Here is a 19,162-nt window from a genome sequence, read left to right as displayed (position 1 = left end):
AAAAATGGTACGGGTCAGTGGAAAGTAGCAATGTTCACGGTAGTTTAAAAACAAAAGCCATTAGCCAGATTAAACAGTAACTGGGTGATTTCAGAGAGACCATTGAGAAGAGGAGGATTTGGCTCTAACAGGATCCTTAAAAAGGAGCAAGTAAAAAAGGAACATAAACATTTATGACCATGGGAGGAAAACCCCCGGAGCAGGGCGGTAGTACCAGGTATAGCACAGCCAGAGCATCATGTCCCCCACATGCAGGTGGCACAGGGTGTCCCCAGCTCCCTGCTCCCCCCCAGTGCTGCTGGTGCCCCCATTATGTATTTCATGGGGTGGCTCGTGCTCAGGAGGGAGCCTGGTGGCACAAGCCTCCCTGCCCAACCAACTATATAATTAAAAAAGTAGCAATAGAAATAAGATAACCCCCAGTTTTGGGATGTTAGCGCATGGCTCCTGCGTAATGTGGTGTCAGGACCCCAGGCTGAGAGCATCCTTGTGTGCTGGGCTGGTGGCCTGGGGACCCAGGGGGAGCCGACCTGGGGGCACTAGGAGACAAGGCAGCTCTTGCGGCCCCGCTTGCCATGGCGTGGGGAGGGACCATCCCGCCGGGGAGCAGCGGCTGCCAGGGGGATGTTCTGGAGCACGTCGTGCAGCGTGAACATGCTGAAGGAGATCTGCTCATAGGGCGACCGCGTTCCGTTCTCGTAGAGACAGGCGAAAGCGATGGCCGGGCCACCAGTGATGGAGGCCTCGTTGTAGGGCAGCTCCATGTAAGCCAGGTCTGAGTAAGCGCTCGGGCCCTCATAGATGACCCAGGGCTCAGTCCAGCTCTCCACGTCCCTGGGGAAGGTGCTCAAGTGAACCCCCATGTTGACCCGTGACATGGAGCTGGTAGGATGGGAGTAGAGGACCCACGTTGGTGCTCGGAAGAAGGCAGGAGGGCTGGGGTTCACAGTGGGGTCCCCTTGGACTGAAGTGATGCTGTGGGCATGACGGTGATGCTCTGGGGAAGGGCAACCCTTCTCAGGCTCAGCTGGCTCGCGGTGGCTGCCGGTGGCCACAGTGGGTGGCTTATCACCTGCTGCCTGCCCCGGGGACAGGTACTGAAACTGCTGTAGCATCCCAGGGAGCAGACGGTGAGCCGAACACCGGAGGGACATCACAGGGTCCCGTGGAGCAGTAGGGACATAGACAAAAGGTGCAGGGAAGCCGATGATGCTACCATGACAGCCATGAGGGGGCTCGACCAGCCGCTGGACCAGCTGCCCCCCGTGGAAGACGGCCCCATCGTCCGTGCTGAGCGCCTGGACCCTGAAGCCCAAGGGGCTGCGGGCATTGCAGTAGAGGACATTGGAACCATCCTCCTCGTCCACTGAGACCAGCTGGCACTCGCCTGTCTGCAGGTTGGGGATGAACTCGCCGAAGTGCCAGCGCCGGCCGTGGTCGTCGCTGTAGAAGGCGAAGGAGTGAGGGGTGGTCTTGCAGAGCTGCCCGAAGCACTCCTTGCAGTCGATGTGGTAGCTGTAGGCGGGCACCAGCAACCGCCCCGACCGCAGCTGGATCCCATGCCCGGGGCCCAGGGCGAATGTTGCCCAGTCTGAGGAGCAGAGATGGGATGGAGCTGAAGAGTGGCCTCCATGGTGCCCCTGCCATGCCTGAGGTTGAAGGGTCTCTAGAGCACCCCCCAGCCTGGCCAAGCAAGGTGGGGGAGTGGGAGGGCAGCAGAGCCCCACACCGCCCCGTTGTCCTCACACACAGAGTCATGGAATCATCTTGGTTGGAAGATGCTCGTCAAGTCCAACCACTCCCCCACCCCTGGCACTGCCCCATGTCCTGAGAACCTCATGTCCGTCTGTCCAGCCCTCCAGGGATGGTGACTCCAGCACTGCCCTGGGCAGCCTGTTCCAATGCCCCACAGCCCTTTGGGGAAGAAATTGTTCCCCACATCCAACCTCAACCTCCCCTGGCGCAACTTGAGGCTGTTTGATCCTATTGCTTGGTACTTGGGAGCAGAGCCCTCTCAATCTCCCCTCCACCATGCAAGCAATATGGATACTCTCTCCATCCCTTCTGTCCTCTGCTTGGATTCCTCTTCCACTCCATCTAATTGATGCTCATGGCCTTCCTACCCTGAGGCCACCTCTGCCCACACCACAGGTGGCTCCAGGAGGCCAAAACTCAGGTGCACCCTCCTGCTGCCTGTCCTCCCACTCCTTGCCCCTCTCTGGTGGGCTACCTTTGATGGCCCCACCGATGACCTGCTGCGTCAGGTCCATGGCCGCGCTCCAGCTCAGGCCCTGGTCGGTGCTGGTGACGCAGCAGAGGCGGGTGACGTTTTGGCCAGTGACGATCTGGTAGGCTTCGGGCGTCCTGCCCAGCACCGTGATGAAGAAAAGGAAGAGGGTGCCGGTGAACTCGTCGTACAGCGGGCAGGGGTTCATGGACCGGTGGTGCTGCAGCGTCGCCGTCTCCAGCACACGCATGTCATCCCACTGCCCAGCGGGGAGGAGAGGATAGAGACGGGTGAGACCCACCCCATGTCACCCAACCCAGCGTCCCCTTTTCTCCAGGAGCTCAGCTGTGCCCCGCACAAGCAGTGGAGGACAGCCACCTCACTGTTCCTGTGTCCCAGCCCAGCGCATCCCCTCGGCCCCGGCGCGTCCCCCGTCCCACCTCCACGTAGCTCCCGTAGACGGAGCCGCGGCGCAGCACCAGCAGGTTGGCGTGGGCATCATCGGCGCTCAGCCGCTCCTCGGCGAACGCCAGCAGCTTGGCCACGCAGGGCAGGTAGAGCAGGGCGGGCACGCGGTACGTGACGCCGTTGGGTTCCTTCTCGAAGAGCACGGTGCGGGCGGGGAAGTGCCGGGAGCCCATGGCGCCTGCGCAGAAACGTGCATCCACACCCCGGTGCGGTGATGGGGGGAGAGATCGGCTGGGGGTGTGGGCTGGGAGCTGGGTGGTCCTTGGAGAGGTTTGGAGCTTAACTTGGTGGGCTTTGGTTTGGGGAACCCCCCCCCAGGAGCACAGGTCACTATGGGCAAGGATGGGGTCACCACAGCTCAGCGGTGGGACAGGAGTTGAGGTAACACCAAAGATGCTGACCTGGGCTACCCTGAAATAAAATCATATTGATCTTCAAGAGGCTCTTCCAAAGAGGGTTCTGGTAAATTGACGCCAGTCAGCACAGGGCAGGTGTGACCAGCATTTCCCCGCTCCCATCGCCTGGCGGGTGCTGGGGACCAGAGCCCGTCCCCACACGGCCGAGACCCTGGGACCAGTCCAGCGTCAGGGAAAGTTTTGCTCCTTGTGTCCCCTGTACAGAAAACGTGGGGTGCACAACACGAACTGTGGGGTCCCTGGCCGGGCTGTCCCTGCAGCAGCGGGGTGCACGCTGTCCCCAAGCGCCTTTCCTTCGGGGACAGCAGCAGTGACACCAGGGTGATGTGTCCCTGGTTATCACCACGGGATGAGATGAGCATCCCATTGGAGTGGCCAAAAGCGGCTGTCACTCGCATTTTAGTTAGGAGATTTGGTGATCAGCCGCCCCACAGAGAAAGCGAAGTCACTCACCGGGTCTCACTCAGCTGGGGTGTCCCCTCCGTCCCTGTTCCCCGCCACCGGGTAACACCAGCTCCTGCAGCCGCCGGCTTTCTGCAGAGCCCGCTGCCCCCCACAGGGTCCCCCCACCGATGGTCACGGGGCTCCCGCAGCGGCGTGGCCGCGAAAAAGCCCTGAGTCAGCAGAGGCTGCAGCACAAAGGCCCCGTTATTGAGCCGGGGGCCCTGCGGCTGCTGAGCCGTCTTGCTCGGATCCCCTGAGAGGGGAGGCAAAGGGAGCCATAGGGGGTGTTTGCATTGCCTGCCTGAGTTTCCCTCCTCCCACAGACTGGGAGAGGCCAGAGCTCCTTGCCCAGGTGCTGCAACCCTTTTCCACCCCAGCCCTGAGCTCCCTGACCCATGGACTGTGGTCCAGAGGGTCCCAGCCTCCCTGGGACACCCACCCACCCACAGATGAGCTGTTAAGAAATCATTTTTATGCTTTTATTCCATCCTCACCAGCAGCTGAGCTAAAGCAGCCTGACAGAATTCATACGGCAAGCCACTGATCATAGAACCGCAGAACAGTTTGGGTTGAAGAGAAAGCGAAAGCTCCCCCAGCGCCCCCCCCTGCCATGAGCAGGGACATCTTCACCAGCTCAGGGTGCTCAGAGCCCCATCCAGCCTGGCCTGGGATGTCTCCAGGGATGGTTCATCCACCACCTCTCTGCCCAACCTCGGCCAGGCTCTCACCACCCTCAGGGACAACAATTCCTTCCTCATGTCCAGCCTGAATCTCCCTCCATCATCCCTTGTACCATGAAAACAGGCCCTGCTCAAAAGTCTGTCCCCATCTTCTGGGCCCCTTTTGAGTCCGGAAAGGCCGCACTAAGGTCTCCCAGAGCTTCTCTTCTCCAGCTGAACACCCCAGCTCTCCCAGCTCAGCTGGAGCAGCGGCTGGGAAAGGCCCCGGGATCCCCCAGGCTGAACTGCAGCTGCCATCCCCCCTGCCTGGCCAGTCACAAATGTCTCCTAAAGCTGGTTAATTTTAGCCAGGGTTGCTGGAGCAGAAAACCCTGGTGGTGCTGTTAATGTCCCCATTGCTCCTGTTGTACATCACATGGGCTGCGGAGGAGCCGGGGTTCCATCACAGGTTAACCCTCACCTCAGCCGCCTTCCCCAGCTCCCTGCTGGGTTTAAACACCCCCGAGGAAAATCCCAGCTCTGCTTCTCACCCTTGATAGCATCTCTCCTGCCTCCCGGCTGCCCCGCTGGCTTCATCCCCGAGGTGATCCATCATCCCAGCAGATCCCCACCGCCACCCTGAGCAGCGCAAGCAGGAGGAGACGCTGGCCAAGCTCCAAAATGCTGCACCACGTGTGATGGAAACGAGTGATGCACAATCATTAACAGAAATGACGCCAGAGCCCTTGGACTTGGAGCTTCCATCCTGCTGACAAACCTTCACAGTGGCAAATGAGGAGGTTTAATTAGCTCCTTCAATAATGAGGTCATGCCCTAAATGAGGAGCAGCTGTGCCTCCTCCTTCCAGCCCTCTCCTCATCCGTGTTAGGGAGTTTGAACAACACACCAGCGAGGGGAGCCCAAAGAAACCTTTGCTGATAACACAGGCTTCAGGGGTCCCGAGCCCACGGGATTGTCCCTGCCCAGGGACTGGGGACCCTCACCCAAGAGAGAGGGGGAAACAACAAAAATGGGCCCTCCCAGAGGAGCACCCAGTGCACCTGGCTTTGGGCACGGTGCTCGGGATTCCCACTCACAAAGCAGCCCCAGCATCGCGTGGTGGTCAGATGTCCTCTGGGACAGGAGACCCAACATCGCTCCCGCACCTTCGAGCGCTGCATCCCTCATTATGTCCTCCTTGTTTTCCTTTCCTTCCCCTTTTTTCCCCTAAACTCCAAAAAGCAGGACTCCAGTGAGCTGTGACCAGCCCAGACATAATGATAACCATTAAATAAAGCCAAATGCAAACAAAATGATTAATCCCGTGATTAATGATCGAGGCAGGAATGCCTAAGCCAGCTGAAAGCCCACCCAGCGCTCAGCACTGCTGGTTGTCCCTGGTGAGCGAGGAGGAGGATCCAGCCAACATCCAGCTCAAGGTCCCCCAAAAAGGGACCCACCACCAGTGTGGCGGCCCCAGACAAAGCCCAACTCCTCCCCGCCATGTCCCCTTCACGTGCAAGAGTCCTGTGGGCCAGCCACGTGCCAGACGTGGGGTGATGTGACGCCGCAGCAGGTTGTCGCATGCCCTAGTTGGGACGTGGGAGCTGCGTCTTCTTCTCCTGGAAAGCGGGCAAGGACAAGCCGAACGGCTTCCTCTTCTTGTGCGGGTGTTGAAGCGCATAGAGGTAGGACGTGTACTGGAGCTCTGGCATCACCATTCTCTGGCAGGTTCTCAAAGCCCTGTTGTCTAAGTCTTGTCTGAGATTGTACCCAAGGATATTTGCAGCCCCTGACTGGAAAGGCAGGAGGGCTTTGTTCTGGATGTGATCCTTCTTCACTGCCTTCTGGTCCGAGAGACAGGTCTCCATCAGCTCCTTCTGCCTCATTCGCAGGCGATCCACCTCCTTCTCCATCTTCTGGAGTCCTATGGTCTCCTCAATTGTCCTCCAGAAGCTCTGGTTGAAGTGCAGGTAGAGCTGCCAGTCCAGCGAGCACCACACTTTTATCCTCTCCTTGCTTTCCAGAGTCAAGGTCTGGACAGTGTCCTGGCTTCTGGAGTTCAGCTTAAAGTAAATCACGTCATCCAGATCCCAGCACAAAACGTGCTTCAAGAGGATCATGGACTCATCAAAGTACTCTGCTATCAAGATCAGGTGGAAATTCTCCTCAATCTCCTTCAGGACTGCCTGGACGTACTTTTTGTTGTCCCGTGCATTGTTATCGTAGCCAAAGTCAAACCACATGTTATTCCTGGCGTAGATGTTTTCCTTGGTATCCTTCGGGTGATAATACTTCACGGGTGATGCCAGGTACTCGTTCACGTCCTTGGACAGCCTAAAGGCAGGGACAATGTTCTTGTAGTACATGTAGGAAGACTCCAGCAGAGAAAGGGGGTTCCTCAGGATGGAGAAGTAGAAGGTGTTCGCTGCCATCACCTTTTGCACCTGTGTGCCGGGAGGAAGAAGAGGCTGTTAGTCCCGAGGTACTGCTTGTTCAACCAGGTTTCTCTGCAGGCATCATGGCTCTTTCTTACCTCTGAGGGGTTAAAGCGCAGGTGGTTGCACATGATGTTGTAGTTCTGTCCTATGGATTGAAATGCCTCCACAAAGTGGGCCAGGAAGCTCTTCGGGTAGCCCAGGTGGACGTGGTAGTCAGCTGGGAGGGCAACAGTGAGGTTGTACCTCTCCGCAAACCTGAACATGATGTTGAGGACGGTGCTGCTGGCCGTCTTGTGGGTCTTGAGGAACATGACGTTAGTCTTGGCACGGCAAGGCATGGAAGGTATCAGCGGCTCCCTGTGGCTCTTCAGGATCCTGCAGGAAGACAACAGATGGGGAGAACAGCCTCTCCAATGCCGTATCCCACCTCTGAGACCCAGCAAAGCCAAACCCCAGCAGTTCTCCTGATACCACATCTGCAGCTGGGGCAAGACACCAACCCAAACAAGCGCCATCCCTCGGGCGCAGAAATCAGACAGCTTTCTGCTTCTCCAGGTCTTAACTTACTCAAAGGCTTCAGCTTGATCCCCAAAGAGCTGCATTTTGGCTAAGTTGATCCCTTGCCTGCCCAAACGTGGATCTAGGACCCAATATTGGGCTGCTGCCCTTCCAGAATGACCCTAAACCTCATGAGAGTTAAACCGAGCGTCACAGGTCAGGTCCTTGCTGCCCTGGGCAGATAAAGTCGTGCGACTTCTCTTCTGCTTCACTTACAGGAAATTTCTATTCTTCACATGGTAGAATCCCGATAGGAACATGAGTCCCAGGAAGAGGTTGACGATGAGACATTTGATGTACCTGGAAAGAAAGTAAAGTTTCAGTGGATTTTTATCCAAGAGTCCTTTCCCGAATGTGAACCACCGAACTTTGCATATTGCCCTTGGCAATTTTTGTCACCTGGAGCACAATTTTTTGGCTCCCCCACCTGTGTCAGTGGCTCCGGCACTACAGGTAGGACAGTGAGAAATTGCGCTTTTAATGTCACTCTCCTAATGTTGGCCTTTGGCAAGACATGGGTCACATCAGGCAGGGCCTGAGCTCTGCTCTGCTGCGATTTATTTTGGTTTTCTTTCGGTTTTCTGGGGCATTAGAGCTTATTCACATCAAGCTTTGCTCAGCAACCACTGAGAGCTGGAAAACAAGCCCATTGTGGGGTATAAGGATTTCCTCGGTAAGAAAGCTGGGCACAATCGCACCGCTCCAGAAGACAGCAAACTCAAAGAAACACGAAACAGGTTTTTTACAATATAAGGTAGATTTTTCAAAAGAGAAAAACAATTAATAACCCAACAGCACCTGTAATGGACTAATTACATCCTGCCTTTGGACAAGAGGACACTGCAATAACTCCTCCCAGCCCAGCTCTTCTCCCCTTGGCCAGACTTTAACCTGCCTGAGCTCAGTGGTGGCTCTTTGGCCCATCTACCTGCCCTTTGCCTGGAAAATGATGAGCAGGGAGTCTTTTCCAGCACTAATTAGGCAACCACCATGTACCACCGGCAGTGTGTTCTACCTGGGACACATACAGGATCTTTTGAAGGTTTGATGCCCACCAGAAAGGGCTTGATCTGACTTCTCTGATCTTAAAAGCTTTTTTAACCTGGCATGAACTCCATGTTTTCAGCTGCCATTTCCAAAATGCAGCGGATCTGGCTTGGTCTTCAAATTATTTTGAAAAGATGCAGTCCCATTTACAGCCTGGGATGGTCACTCTTGTGGTCACTCTCCCAAGCAAGCAAGGGATGCTCCAAGCCTGCCCAACCTGAGGGTCAAGGGGGACACAGGGATTGGCGTGGTCTGGACCTGGTGGTCCTTTCTACTGTCCTTCTGGCGAAGGGGTCCTCACACATGGTCCTGCTGCACAGGGTGGTGGTTTTCATAGCCTCCAGCTTGCACAATGTGAAAGATATCGAACCGCTCCTTCTAGTCGGCCTTAGGAGAGCGCAAGCCTCAGCTTTATCTGGCGTGGTCCACAGCCTCCCACTGACAGGCCACAGAACGACAAAGCCGGGCTGTGACAGCCTGGATCGCACCACGGAAAACAGGAGAGAGGACAAGAGCAAAATCCAACAGAGCAGGAAGAGCTGCACAATAAACCACGGCTGTGATCCAGGAGCCACGGACTGAACATCAACACGGTGCGAAGCACGGGGACAGGTTACAGTGTCGCAGCATCGCGATGGCACTGCACAAGAGCATCCGACTTTGCTCGCTACGCAGAGCTGCCCCAAACCACTTTTACTTCAAGCTTTGCTTTGCAAGAGAGCACTTTCCTTGTCCAGTGCACCCCAGCCAAACAGGTCATCCCCAGAGCCCCAGCCACAGCCGGTACCAACCTCCGACATGAATTTGCAGCACGGCTCCTGCATGCAGAGTTTCAAGACATAATTACAAACCACCTTTCGTCAGTATTTCTTATCTGTTGGTCCCAGACCTGTTAGGGGAACAGGGGTGAGACAATCCCCTTTCTTTCGGTTGCTCTGCATAGGTAAATAGAGGCAGGTGAAGGAACGCAGAGGAGCACACAGGCACATCTGTCAAATGCAGCCCCTGCCCATTATTTTGGTCTTTCATTTACACCAAAGCCAATGCTGATGTGACGGTTTTCCAAAACACATCACTCTGCCTGGAGGTCTTTCCTAAGCCATTCTGGTTGATGTCCTTCTCCTGCACCTTTGCTGTAGGGTTTAATATGTGCAACAACGGCCCACGCATTGGTCTGGGTGGTGTCCTCAAAACAGTAACTCCGATGGATGTCTTACGGGGCAAACAAATCAATATGTGCCTAAAACAATCCTGAAGACAGATCAGGATGACAATATGCTCCAGGATTACCAATCCCTTCTATTGCAAGCAGACAGGATCTGTAGAGCTCTAGAACTTGGCTACTTGAGGAATCCCATATTTTAATAGTTATTTACTTTAATAAGCGCCACCCCGTCTCCAAATCCCAAACGTGCAGCACACTGAGCCCATCTCCAGCGTCACAGGATGCTCTAAGCAAATCTGTTTCATCTGGATGTGCTTCAAAAGCCCCAAACAACAGTCGGATTTTGCACCTGGAGAAACAGCAAGGGATAATGGTCTGGATTATCGAGAATCACAGAATCATTTTGGTTGGGAGAGACGCTCAAGATCATTGAGTCCAACCATTCCCCCACCCCATGTCCCGAGAACCTCATGTCCGTCTGTCCAACCCTCCAGGGATGGTGACTCCAGCACTGCCCTGGGCAGCCTGTTCCAATGCCCCACAGCCCTTTGGGGAAGAAATTGTTCCCCACATCCAACCTCAACCTCCCCTGGCGCAACTTGAGGCTGTTTCCTCTGGTCCCATCATTTATTATTTGGGACCCACACCCTTTGTGCTACAACCTCCAGCAGACCCATTTCATCTGGGTGTGCTTCAAAAGCCCCCCAGAACACCCAGATTTTGCACCTGGAGAAACAGGGAGGGAGAACGATCTGGATTATCTAGCCACATAAAGCCTCCAAGTGCAGTGCCAAATGTCCTGTGGGTAAGTTTTGGGCAGGAACGTTCCCCAGTGAGCCCTGGGGATCCGTGCAGAGCTCATCCCTTCCCCTCAGCACCCTCCTGAAGACAACAGTGACCCATAGCCCAGCCATGTCCATGCTGTCACCAGCAGCAGCGGCCATCCAGCCTACAGTGGGATGGCCAAACCATGGCAGCTTCCCAGAACGGCCAGCTCAGGGGAGCAGGAGTGACCGATTTCTTCGGCATGTGGGACAGGGAGCTGCCAGGAATACAGGATTGATGGGCTTTTCTTCCTGGGGGTGCCAAACGATGCTGCCTCATGGCTTGGGGCTTGTTCCCCTGCCTGGGATGGATGGATGGATGGGTGGATGGGTGGATGGGTGGATGGGTGGATGGGTGGATGGACGGAAGGATTGATGGATGGATGGATGGGTGGATGGATGGATGGGTGGATGGATGGGTGGATGGATGGGTGGGTGGATGGATGGGTGGATGGATGGGTGGATGGATGGCTCTCCAGTTCAGGGATTGGGGCAGGGAGGGGACAGCAGCCACTGTCACCCTGCTGGAGCTCAGTCCAGCACAGGGACGGGGTCCTTAGGGGAAGGTCAGGGATCAGGTTGGTCCCCAGGGAGGAGCGCAAGCAAACAGAGACCAGGGTCAGATGAGAGAAGAAGGCTGCAGGGCAGCCCTGGGTAGGAACGGTGCAGAGGGTCCTGTCACAGAATCCCAGGATGTCAGGAACTGGAAGGGCCCTGGAAAGCTCATCCAGTGCAATCCCCCCATGGAGCAGGAACACCCAGCTGAGGTTCCACAGGAAGGTGTCCAGGCGGGTTTGAATGTCTGCAGAGAAGGAGACTCCACAGCCTCCCTGGGCAGCCTGGGCCAGGCTCTGCCACCCTCACCAGGAACAAGTTTCTTCTCATCTTTAAGTGGAACCTCCTGTGTTCCAGTTTGCACCCATTGCCCCTTGTCCTGTCACTGGTTGTCACCGAGAAGAGCCTGGCTCCATCCTCCTGACACTGCCCCTTTCCATATTGATCCCCAGGAATGAGTCCCCCCTCAGTCTCCTCTTCTCCAGCTCCAGAGCCCCAGCTCCCTCAGCCTTTCCTCACACGGCAGATGCTCCACTCCCTCCAGCATCTTGGTGGCTACGCTGGACTCTCTCCAGCAGTTCCCTGTCCTTCTGGAGCTGAGGGGCCACAACTGGACACAATATTCCAGGTGTGGTCTCCCCAGGGCAGAGCAGAGGGGCAGGAGAACCTCTCTCGTCCCCACCACCCCAGCTGCACCACAGGGGCTGTCGCTGCCTCCAGTGTGTCCTGTGGACCCACGTGTGGGGCTTCACCGCTCATTCTGCTCCCACCGCCCCGGCACACCCCAGGGAGAACGGTCCTTAGTGCCACACACATCTGTCACCAGACTGCAAGGCTCTGACCGAGTCCCTTCTAAATCTGTCTGTGCCGGGTCACCAGACGCCGTATTCAACGATGGTTAAAATATTCCCTCACCCTCTAATCCCTTCAAGACAGACAAGTCCCACTCGTCCCAGAGCTATTTTGCTGTTGACTGTCTCACACGATGAAAATAAAGCGAGTACCAGGCGTTACAGCAGACAGAGCTGATCTTTCATACAAACAGTTACCACCGCAGGCAGAGGGGTTTGTAACCACCCAGCCCATCCTCGGGAGCCTGGAGAATGTGACACACGGGATCGCGGCTGCAGTGGTTTCTTCCCTGCTCGCACGACAGGGAGGGAGCATTTAACTGGGGCTGCGGGAAGCCTGAGCCAGCCGAGAGTCGCAGGGCACGATCATCTGCCTTTTTGCCCCATTAACACGGTCTTTTGCAAAGCAAAGCTCAAGAGAGAAAGCCACAATTCGAATGAACGTCACACGAGAGGCACCTTAGCACACAAGACATGCAACCAGCCTGGGAGCCCTTTGAGGAACCACTTGGGAGCTGATTGCTAAGACACAAAATTCTTCCAAGAAGCCAAAAACCTTGGGGAGCTGCGGGCAGGGCTGGAACAGGTGGTTCGTCTCGCCTTTCCAACCTGTGCCTCCCCACAGTGGGAAGAAAACATGGAAAACTGCCTCTCAGGTCACACTCGGTGGTGCCATTATGGATGCTTTAAGGCTTGGAACAACCTTTTTATTCATTTGGTTTAAGCTGTAAGTAACTGAGCTCTAACCAGGCTCTTTCAAGTTAAAAGACCTGCAATACAGGAGAGAAACAACCATGGCGAAATCCATCTCCACCTTGGAGCCAGCGGTAATTAACTTTACAGGTTATTACAAATTTACAGGGACTACCTGAACCTTCTATAACCTGTGTTTCAATTCCGCGCCCGCAGCGTTCGCCCCCTCCCGCTCACCTTGAAGAGCACCCAGGGCTTTTCATGCTGCGAGCTGGAAAATATCCCCTTTGCAAATCGCCTCCAAATACCCCTTTTGTCCGCGGGCTCCTCCGGCTCCTACCGCACGCGTCTCTATTTCTAGCATCCCATCAGTGCGATGGGGCGGGCGAGGGCAAAGGGAGTGGTCAGGTGTTCCCAGGGTGGGTGGAGGGTGATTAATAAGCCATAAAAGGCTCTGGTTCGGCACGACATTGACAAAGAGCCGCCTCGGGAGACGGGGTTTGCAGCGACGGGAGGATTTAGCAGGGACCCTTCGCTGGGGACCAGGTGGCTGAGGGCAGGTCCGTTTGTCACCCCGCACAGCGTCACACCACTCAGTGGCCCTCCCTACCCACCCCGCACCCCTTGCTTGGGGGTTTAGGACTGTAACTCTCTGCCAGACTCGTATTTCAACAGGAAACAGTGGACAACAGCAAAACACCGTTCACCTGTCAGGAATTCCCTGTAAAACATGTAGAGTTGAAACACTTTCCCAGTGAAAATGCAAATATTGCAGCCAGAAGTGAAGAGCTTGGAACCGTTGCTCAATCTAGACCTTGGGAGAGAGAGGGAACAGGCGTTACCTGATCATTCATCTCCAGCGTGACTTCCTGGAGGTATCTTCTGATCTCTGAACTGCCTGAAAGGAGCTTGGAGCCAGGGGGGTCGGGCTCTGCTCCCCAGGAACAAGCGCCAGGAGCAGAGGAAACGGCCTCAAGTTGCGCCAGGGGAGGTTGAGGTTGGATGTGGGGAACAATTTCTTCCCCAAAGGGCTGTGGGGCATTGGAACAGGCTGCCCAGGGCAGTGCTGGAGTCACCATCCCTGGAGGGTTGGACAGACGGACATGAGGTTCTCAGGACATGGGGCAGTGCCATGGGTGTGTTACGGTTGGACTCGATCTCGAGGGTCTTTTCCAACCACAATGATTCTATGATTAACATTCCAACTTGCATTACACAGGGACTGAGATTCCACCAGCACTGCCCAAACTGGGCCTGATGGTTGCAAACTGCCCCAGGAGAGCAGGATCTGTCCTGCGGGTCTGGATTGGGGCAACCCCCCTGCTCCCCATGCTGGGGGAAGTCAATGCTCTCCTCATTTGGGCAACAAAAAGTTCACCCACCTCTCCAAGTCTGGAAAAGTGGATTTAAGCTGTTGCTTTTGGTCTTTTACTGCCGTGCCACTTCCCATGCACCGCCTGCCATGGTCCCTTTTCCCTCCCTGCCCACAGTGCCACCTTTCTAAACCTCGTGTGCTGGTGGCCCAACCTGCCACACCAAGAGCCAAGTCCTCAGCATTCTGGTATCCTTCACCCACGTTGCGCTAAGCCTTCAGAGTACCCAAATACACAGTATTTCCTTTTAAATCACAGCTTTCTCAGGCCAGCCCCAGCTCCAGCGCGCACCGAGATTCAGAGATTAGCAAGGTGTAGGGTTGCTTTCCTCGAGTTTCTTGGTGGAACAAGAACCAATGTGCTGCTTTATGAAGAATTTCTAGGGTTACTCCTGGCACAGCATCAGCTGCTGCTGGCGGGGGGTCACATTTAATAGACTTCTTTCTCCTGTTACACGATACACGTCAGCTGCTCAATCTCTCGCTCAGAAGCCGGTAGGACCCACGAATCACAAAAGACCATCTTCTTTACACTTTTACAGTTGAATCATTGCTCTCTCCTGGGGTGTCGCACACGAATCGTCAGGTTTGGTTACGCAGAAAATACGGTGACCTGCAGAAATGCCTCACGTGGGGCTGTGCTGTGGTGAGCCTGGCAGCACTGACGCAGGATTCATTAGCTGGGCAGGATGATGAATTAATAGCTCCACGGTTGCCTCCGCTTCACGCTGGGTTAGGGGTGAGTGTGGTGGGTCAGGACCCCACGCAGCCACTCACTCACTGCCCCTCAGCAGGATGGGGAGAGAATCCAAAAGGTGAAAGCGCAAACACTCACAGGTCGGGATAAAGGCAGCTTAACAGGTAAAGCAAAAGCCGTACACGCAAGCAGAGCCAAAGGAATTGATTCACTGCTTCCCACGGCAGGCATTCAGCCGTCCCCGGTAAAGCTACCGACCCCGGTCACAGATCCTGAACCCGGCACCGTAGCAGCTGCGAGGATGACAATTAACTCTGTCACACCAAAACCAGTACAGAGAGTCAACTGCTCCCACGCTGTGACAGGAGACCAAGTGTTGAGCATCCACATCGTGCTTGTATTTAAGTCTATCCCAGAAAAAAAAATAGAATTTTGGACAAAAAATTCCCACCACAATGATTCTTTATAAAAACATCCCCCCCTACGCATATATGTACCCACCCCGCCTCTCCCTCCTGTACACAACAGGGAACTGATATTTGAAAGCATCATTGAGAATGAAGAAAAGGACAATACTGGTGTTTAAGGTCTGGGAAGGATACCACAAAACAACCCTACGGTAACTCCTCCCTTCTGTTCCCTCAGGGTATTTGCTTTGTTGTTCAGCTGAAACCGTAAACTTACATTGAGCTTTAGGATCTTCACGTGTAAGGAAGGCGGCTGCGCCAGAACGGCCCCGGCCGCAGCACCGGGTTATTGCTCAGCCCCGACTCCATCCCTCGTGTTCTCTCCGTACGTGGCTGAAAAAAAAGCAGTATGGAAAGTTCCGCTTCCCAAAAAGAACCATTCACGTGTAAAGCCTGTATTTTAAACAATTATGGTCAGTGGTTTGGGGGGGGGTAGGCGCGGAAAAGAGAGAGAAAGAATGGCGTAGGAAAAAGGCAGAGAATAGAAACAGGCTGATCCGGAATGAGCGAGCTGCATCAGCTCGGCCTGGCAGAACGCGAGGGCAGCTCAAACAACAGAGGTATTTCTGGTGAAAGCATCTGTGTGGCTGAGTTGAGAGAGCTATGACCTTTGAGACGGGTGTTGCAGCACAGGTCTGAGCATAAGCCATCATCCTGAAGGCAATTCGACAGCTTGCAGCCTTGTGGAGACGGTGTTCGGGTTAAAAACAAGAAAAAAAAGACCCTGTAGGATGATTTTCTTCCAAGAAAAAAGGGCTGCGGCTGGAAGAGCTGTTTGACTGCACTGTGGAAGAGCAGAAATCACAGAGCAGCAGCTAATGGAGAAGACAGCTGCTCGGTAAGACCAGCTTTCCTGGTCGGATGGAGTCCGGTGAGGCCTCCTGAACCAGTGGACAGAAGTGAAAACCAGTGATCAGCAGCCTCCAAGGCAGATCCCTGCCGGCCCCACAGACCAGCCCCCCCCTTAGCGCCTTCCCAGCATCTCCAGGGTGCGGGAAACAGCGCCCAACACTTTGCTGACAGCAGGCAAACAGCATCCAGCGCTCTCCCCGTGCCTACAGCAAACACGATTTTACGGGTATTTTGTCAGGTCAGTGTCAGGATCTACCTTTGGCAACTCCCTGGGGTTTTCCCAGTCACCTGCTTCACTTGGACCTGACAGAGCCAGGGTGACGAGAGCGAGGCGTCAGTGAACACGGATGTGATAAGCAAACACTGAGCAGACCAGGTGAGTCACCACCAGATGGCCTGGCCTGCCCTGTGCTAACAGAAGGGTGACAATGTGGTTTTGTAGACCAGTCTGTAAACCACAACCCCTCCTCAAATCAGACTGTAGAAATAAAAACCCAAAATAACTGAAGAACAAAAAAAACCCCCATCTTACAAAGGAATATTTCAGTTGGAAGGGACCTATGATGATCTCTAGTCCAACTGATGGCCTGACCAATTCACACTGACCAAAAGTTAAAATAATTTGTTGTCTGACAGGTTTAGGGCACCAACCCCCTCTCTAGAAGCCTGTTCAGTGCCTGACACCCTCTTGGCACAGACGCCCCTGGCTCAGCTCTGACCTGCTCCCGTGTGTCCCTGTCCCTGGTTCCAGAGCTCAGCACCTCCCTCTCCAGTCCCTCAAGGAAGCTGCAGAGCCAGGTTGCCCCTCAGCCTCCTCTTCTCCAAACCAGACAACCCCAGAGTCCTCAGCTGCTCCTTACAGGACATTCCTTCCAACCTTTCATCAGCTTGGTTGCTCTCCTCTGGAGGCATTCAAGGACCTTCACATCCATCTGGAATGCTGGGGCTCAGCACTGTATGCAGGGCTTAGCTAAAGGGGCTTGACAGAATTCATACAGCAAGTCATAGATCACAGAATCACAGAACAGTTTGGGTTGAAGGGACTGTGAAACGTCACCCAGTGCCACCCCTGCCATGAGCAGGGACATCTTCACCAGCTCAGGTTGCTCAGAGCCCCGTCCAGCCTGGCCTGGGATGTCTCCAGGGATGGTTCATCCACCACCTCTCTGGCCAACCTGGGCCAGGCTCTCACCACCCTCAGGGCAACAGCTTCTTACTCATGTCCAACCCGAATCTCTCTCCTTTAGTTTTAAACCATCACCCCTTGTCCTATCACAACAGGCCCTGCTGAAAAGTCTGTCCCCATCTTTCTTATGGGCCCCTCTTAAGTCCAGAAAGGCTGCACTAAGGTCTCCCGGAACTTCTCTTCTGCAGCTGAACACCCCAGCTCTCTCCGCCTGTCCTCCCAGCAGAGCTGTTCCAGCCTCGGATCATTTCTGGGGCTCCTCTGGCCCCCCCTCTCCAGCAAGTCCATGTGTGCCCTGTGCTGAGGACCCAGAGCTGGACCAGCACTGCAGGGGGCTCTCACCAGAGCAGAACAGAGGGGCAGAATCCCCTCCCTTGACCTGCTGCCCAAGCTGCTGGTGATGCAGCCCAAAATACGATTGCCGTCTGGGTTGCAAGCACACATGGCCGGGTCATGGCCAATCTTTCACCCCCAGCACCCCCAAGTCCTTGTCCTGGGGGCTGTTCTCCATTCCTTCATCCCCAGCCCGGATTGATACTGGGGGGTGCCCTGACCCAGGTGCAGGACCTTGCACTTGGCCTTGTTGAACCTCATGAGGTTTGCATGAGCCCACTTCTCCAGTTTGTCCAGGTCCTTCTGGATGGCATCCTGTCCCTCAGGCGTGTCACCAGCACCACTCCGCTTGCTGTCACCTGCAGACTTGCTGAGGGTGCATTTGATCCCACTGTCTGTCATTGATGAAGATATTAAATAGCACTGGTCCCAATACGGACCCCTGAGGGACACCACTTGTCACCAGTGTCCACCTCTTAGTATTGTCAGAAAACTTGCTAATGGTGTGTTCAACCCCTGCCTCCAGATCCCCAAGCCCTGAGGAACCTCCCTGGTGACCGGTCACCGGCCAAATGTAGCCCCAGTCACTACAACCTCTTGAGCTCTGTCCTCCAGCCAGTTCTTCACCCAGCGTACCATGAATCCACTCATCTCCCAGTTGGACAACTGGTCCAGAAGGATGCTGTGAGGGACAGTATCAAAAGCCTGCCTAAAATCTTTACTAAAAAAATACTCAAACTGAAGAAACAAAGACAGTGTCTGGGATTTGTGGAGGATCATAGAATCATTTTGGTTGGAAGAGATCCTCAAGATTAGGACCAACCATTATCCCAACCCTGGCAGGACAAGCAAGATCCCAAGTCAAAAGGATCGTTCCATAATAACCAGTGACTCCTAAAAGGTATAAAAGACCCACCCAAACATCCCTTATCCCCCACAAGTGTCCCTGGCCAGACTGTACAGACTCGCAGCACAGGTGACACATGCTACCGAGAGAATGTGCAAAAGTAACAAGAGTATGAACATGAGTCAAATCAGCCTACTTTAAAAACAAAATCACGCTCTATTAGGTCTTGACCTGACCTCTGATACTTGTCCACACCACCATCTTCTTTCTCTCACCCTCCTGCTTGAGTAAACCCTTTATTTTTGGCCTCACCAACACAAGCAGGGCGTTGGACACGGACACCAGTCTGACCACTGACCGGGGAGCCTCGGAACCACCTCTGCCACGCTGAAACATCATGGTAACGGGGCACTTTGGGAAAATAAATGAGAATCGGTATGTACAGAAGTCTCTTTTGCCTTAATGCACCACGTGCACAGTGCAGAGAAAACTCTGGGCAACTTCAGCATCCCTGTCCTTGTCTCTGCCCAGCCTCATCTAGTTTATTGGTTGGGAGGGACAACCTCTTTCAATAAATCATTCGGATGATGGCTCTTGCCATTCTTGCTGTCAAGGACAGATGGGAAGATGAGGAAGCAGGAAATCTGGGCATGCCCAAAGCCTGACCCTGCCAGAGACGTCCTGGCTGCTCCTCCTCAGCCTGGCTCTGGTGTTTCCTCTCCAGCTCATCCCACCCAAAAGTTACAGCTCTGGGCACCCTCTCTCCTCCATCTCCAGATGGCAAACACACCAGCGGGACCACGCTGATGTCCGCTGGGGACAGGACGCAGGTGGCATCACTGAAGAGGCCACCACTTCATGCTGTTGTGGGCTTTTGGACAAGCATATTAGATCAAAACAACTGAGGAAGAGCAACATTTCTACTGGGAGATGGGGATGTAGCACCCACAGGTGGTTCTCCTGTGCCCCTGATGCTTTACTTGCACACCCCACGTGAGAAAATGCCTCCCCTGGCCGGTGCCACTTCACTAATAAATCAGAGCAAACTAAGGTGAATATC

General features: G+C 54.7%; 2 protein-coding genes across 7 annotated transcripts; both read right to left on the bottom strand.

Annotated features, from left to right (window-relative positions):
* Window positions 1-28: 28 nt before the first annotated feature.
* On the bottom strand, window positions 29-5,332 carry NEU4 (neuraminidase 4). 5 transcript variants are annotated; one of them, XM_071812346.1, is made up of 4 exons: window positions 4,766-5,332; window positions 2,668-3,106; window positions 2,231-2,486; window positions 29-1,591 (listed from the first exon to the last, which is right to left on the bottom strand). In XM_071812346.1, exons 1-4 carry the CDS (start codon window positions 4,828-4,830, stop codon window positions 540-542), a joined length of 1,812 nt encoding a protein of 603 aa, XP_071668447.1. In that variant the 5' UTR covers window positions 4,831-5,332; the 3' UTR covers window positions 29-539. The 5 variants fall into 5 exon arrangements, with proteins under 5 accessions (XP_071668447.1, XP_065700917.1, XP_071668448.1 ...); XM_065844845.2 differs by having other exon boundaries at window positions 2,668-2,873; window positions 4,766-5,308; XM_071812347.1 differs by lacking the exon at window positions 4,766-5,332 and adding an exon at window positions 3,565-4,006.
* Window positions 4,021-19,107, bottom strand: GAL3ST2 (galactose-3-O-sulfotransferase 2). Of its 2 annotated transcripts, none has more exons than XM_071812354.1 (4): window positions 15,102-19,107; window positions 7,430-7,513; window positions 6,751-7,030; window positions 4,021-6,661 (listed from the first exon to the last, which is right to left on the bottom strand). In XM_071812354.1, coding segments are annotated over exons 1-4 (1,224 nt in total). In that variant the 5' UTR covers window positions 15,104-19,107; the 3' UTR covers window positions 4,021-5,803. The 2 variants fall into 2 exon arrangements, with proteins under 2 accessions (XP_071668455.1, XP_065701132.1); XM_065845060.2 differs by lacking the exon at window positions 15,102-19,107 and adding an exon at window positions 12,586-12,945.
* Between the last annotated feature and the right edge of the window lie 55 nt (window positions 19,108-19,162).

Source organism: Patagioenas fasciata, chromosome 9 (assembly GCF_037038585.1).
Source record: "Patagioenas fasciata isolate bPatFas1 chromosome 9, bPatFas1.hap1, whole genome shotgun sequence".
Lineage (NCBI taxonomy): Eukaryota > Metazoa > Chordata > Aves > Columbiformes > Columbidae > Patagioenas > Patagioenas fasciata.
The sequence above is the reverse complement of the archived record's forward strand: the minus strand, read 5'-3'. Positions and strand labels throughout refer to the sequence as shown.